Genomic DNA, 3,747 nt, shown 5'->3' with positions numbered 1-3,747 from the left:
GGGGGGGGGGTAACCAATGGAGTGAAGGAGGCTTGGCTAACCTTAGCTTCCCATTTTCTCTCCCCCCAGTTCAGGGCTCTGACCAGTCAGTCGCCTTTGATTATCAGTTGCCAGCAGCCCTTCTCTTGGCTCCTTGACACGAGCTCCATATAAGGCAGCGATCTCCATAGAAACGTGTCAGTTTCAATAGTAGTGTCAAAGTTCACTATATACAGACATTCGCGCAGATCCCCCTTTCGGAAACATTGCTCTGCTAGGCTTCCCGTTTAAACGCATTCATTTTTTGGGTCTCTCTCTCTCCCTCTCTCTCCCTCTCTCCCCCTCTCTCCCTCTCTCCCCCCCCTTCCCTTTCTTGCATATTCTATTAGTTGTGTGCCCCCCCATCTCCCTCTTCTCCTTCCTTTTCTTCTTTTTTCCACCCTTCCTCCTTGTGTCTTTCGCTTCATTCCTGCAGGAGAAGAGGAGAGAGGTGAAACTAAAAAAAAAAAAAAAAAGAAAAAAGGGGGAAAGCAGAGAGAGAGAAACAGGGGGGAGGGGAAAAGTCCGGAGAGAGAGAGAGAGAGAGAGAGAGAACGCGTTCACATCTTAATACCGTTATTATTTTAACTATTCTTGCCTAATTTTTTTTTTTATTATTTTGGGGGAGGGCTTCTCTTCTGGCTGATGAGTTTTTACACGAAATACTTTTTTTAGGCAACTAAACAAACAAAAAAAAGAATCTTTTTGGAGCGATTTCCACCGATTTTCTTCTTTTTTTTTTTCCTCGCAACCAGTATCGTGCGCTCTCACAGGAGGAGAAGAAGGAAAAGGCAAGAAAGAGGAAAAGAAGAGGATTTATTTACCGACCTACTTTGGATCTCTCTTTTTCCTGCAAGTGTCATTATTATTCCCGTTCTCTATTTTTACACTTCGCCGTGAATTCGTCTCCTCTGCGAATTTAGTCACATCCGATTTTTTTCTGCGATTTTTTTTTTTTTTTTTTTTTTTAAAGGCGAGAGAGAGCGCGAGCGAGCGAGAGAGACAGAGAGCGAGAGAGAGCAGCTCGGGAGAGAAAGAGCAGCGACCGGCAACCTCCTCCTCCTCCTTCCCCGCCGCCGCGACAGGAGATCAAACTGCCTCAGCTCCCCGCCTGCCTCCGCCGCGCTCCCCGGCTCCGCCACCCTGAATGGCTGACGGCGCCCTGCCCTGGACCTGGCCCCCGGACACCTCCATGCTCTGATCGCCGGCGGACGGCTCCTCTCTCGACCTCCCGCCTCCCCGAGAGCCCGCACCGGCACCGGCGGCGGCGACAGCGGCGGCGACAGAAGCCTCCGCGGAAGCGGCGGCGGCCGAGCCCCGGCGGCGGCGAGCGGCGAGCGGCGACCCCCTCCTCCTCCTCTTCCTTCCCCTCCTCCTCCTCCACCTCCTCCTCCTTTTCCTCCTCCTCCTCCTCGGCGGCGCCGCGGCTTCCTCTATGCCTGCACATCCTCCGCGCTCGTAGCGCCCGGACCGCGTGTGCCTGTGCCCGTGCGTGTGTGCGTGTGCGCGAGTGGGGAGCCGTGTGCCGGGCGTTTGCGCGCGTGTCTGCCTGCGTGTGCGTGTCCGGCGTGTTACTCTCCTGAATGCCTCTCCCGACAGCCTTGTTTGCCGTTTCTGATTTTGCAACTTGAAGTGGCGGCGGGGGGGGGGTGGGGGGGGAGGGCGAGGAGAGGCAGTGAGAGCCGAGGAGAGCGGGAGCAGAGGGGGGAAGCGGTTAGGCAGGGGTATTTTAAAGAGGGGGGAGCGCTGGAAAGGGCAGGGAAGGAAAGGAAAGGGCAGGAAAAGGAAGGGAGGAAAAGGAAAGGGAAGGGGGGGGGAAAAGAGAGAGGGAGAAAATCCTCCGTCGCCCCCTCCCCCTCCCTAAAAAAAATTAGCAAGAGCGCGAGCGAGAGGAGGGGGGCTCGCGACGGCGAAAAATAAATAAAATAAAGAAAACGGCAGGAGCGGCTCCAGCCGGCAGCAGCAGCGGCGGTAACAGGGCAGCGGCGGTGGCAGCCGAGGCGGAGGCAGGCGGCAGCAAGGGTCCCCTCGCTCTCCGCTCGCCCCCGGCGCCCGGCCGGCCGCCACCCCCCCGCCCCCCGCCTCACTCCCCGACAGCCCGCAACGAGACGCGCCGCTCTCCAGCACTTTTTTGGGCCCGAGATATGGCAATGGTAGTCAGCAGCTGGCGAGATCCGCAGGAAGACGTGGCCGGGGGCACTCCGAGCGGCCCCAACCCCGCCGCGACGCAGCCGGCCCGGGAGCAGCAGCCCCAGCAGCAGGGGAGCTCGGCCGCCCCACACACCCCGCAGACCCCCAGCCAGCCGGGACCCCCCTCCACGCCGGGCACAGCTGGGGACAAGGGAGCGGGCCAGCAGGGCTCGGGGCAGAGCCAGCAACACATCGAGTGTGTGGTGTGCGGGGACAAGTCCAGCGGCAAGCACTACGGCCAGTTCACCTGCGAGGGCTGCAAAAGTTTCTTCAAGAGGAGCGTCCGCAGGAACTTAACTTACACATGCCGCGCCAACAGGAACTGTCCTATCGACCAGCACCACCGCAACCAGTGCCAGTACTGCCGCCTCAAGAAGTGCCTCAAAGTGGGCATGAGGCGGGAAGGTGAATATTTCTTCCCTACTATGCTATCGCTCCCCTCTCCCCGTGGCTGTGCAGGCGTGCGTGTGCGAGAGCTCTCCGTCTGTCTGTGTCTGCCTGTCCGTACGCGCACACACGCTCACCTATATGCATATATATATACCTATATATGTATATACACGCGCACACGCAGACCGTGCAAACACACACACATATAAATATATAAAAATAAATACACACACACACAAATATATATATATATATATGCATATATATATATATATATTTACGGCTCTTCGTAGCAATCCAGGTCTCTATATATTTCCATGCACACGTCAATCTCTTCCTCTGCCTGTACTCCATCTGGCAGCTTTGCACCAGGTTCTGTTGTTATTGTCGATGGTGGTTGGTGGTGTTTTCTTTTGCTTTTCGGTTTGTGCCTCCTGCCCTCCCTCCCGCTCCTCCCCACCCCCTTCTCCGGCACTGCCACGCTCTCCTCTTCCTTGATCGTTGTGCAGAGAAATAATAATTATTATTATTATTATTACTATTATTATTACTATTATTATTACCATTATTATTACTACCACTACTGCTATTATTATTACAATCGCTCGCTAAATATTTATCATTTAGCCGCTATCCCCACTTCCCCCTGCGCGCGCGTGTATGCGTGTGTGCGTGTGCGTGTTTTAGATGTGGTTTTGTCTATTGTTGGCATGAGACCGGAGGGTGGGGGGAGATACATCTTTCTCCCGTACGAGATGTGATTCCATTCAGCTTCCTTCCCCCTCACCCCCTCCCCACCCCCTTTCCACCCCATCATTTCTTTTTAAACCTGCAATATTTCTCGGTAGATTCATCTCTCAGGCTCATTTTTCCCGAAAGAAAGATGAAAGACGTGTAATTAGGGAAAGAGGAAAGGGTGTGAAAAAGATGAAAGGGTGGAAAAAAGAGGAAAAAAAAAAAAAAACGAAAAAGGGAGGAAATATGCAACTGTATCTCTGCTTTCCTCTGCTTCCCGGTGCCCCGGAGTGTGCTTCTGTGAGAGATTTGGCCTTGTTTTCATTCCGTGCATTCAAAGGAAAGTTTGTGACTGAACCGTGTTTCTGTAATTCTGTCATTTTTCTTTCTCTCTTTTCCTTTCTTTTTTTTTTT

General features: G+C 53.8%; 1 protein-coding gene across 2 annotated transcripts in view; it reads left to right on the top strand.

Moving 5' to 3' along the window:
* Positions 1-1,681: 1,681 nt before the first annotated feature.
* The window catches only part of NR2F1 (nuclear receptor subfamily 2 group F member 1), a 13,336-nt gene continuing 11,270 nt past the window's right edge, over positions 1,682-3,747 (top strand). The window contains exon 1 of one of the 2 annotated variants that reach the window (XM_057372977.1): positions 1,682-2,613. In XM_057372977.1, coding sequence (XP_057228960.1) covers positions 2,163-2,613 — 451 coding nt within the window. In that variant the 5' untranslated portion in view covers positions 1,682-2,162. The remainder of the gene's footprint in view (positions 2,614-3,747) is intronic. The other variant, XM_057372968.1, reaches the window with a different exon arrangement.

The sequence above is a fragment of the Malurus melanocephalus genome, unplaced genomic scaffold (assembly GCF_030028575.1).
Source record: "Malurus melanocephalus ecotype Western Australia unplaced genomic scaffold, MMel_1.1 scaffold_7, whole genome shotgun sequence".
Classification (NCBI taxonomy): Eukaryota; Metazoa; Chordata; class Aves; order Passeriformes; family Maluridae; genus Malurus; species Malurus melanocephalus.
Note: the sequence above shows the minus strand (reverse complement) of the source record. Positions and strands in the feature narration are given on the sequence as shown.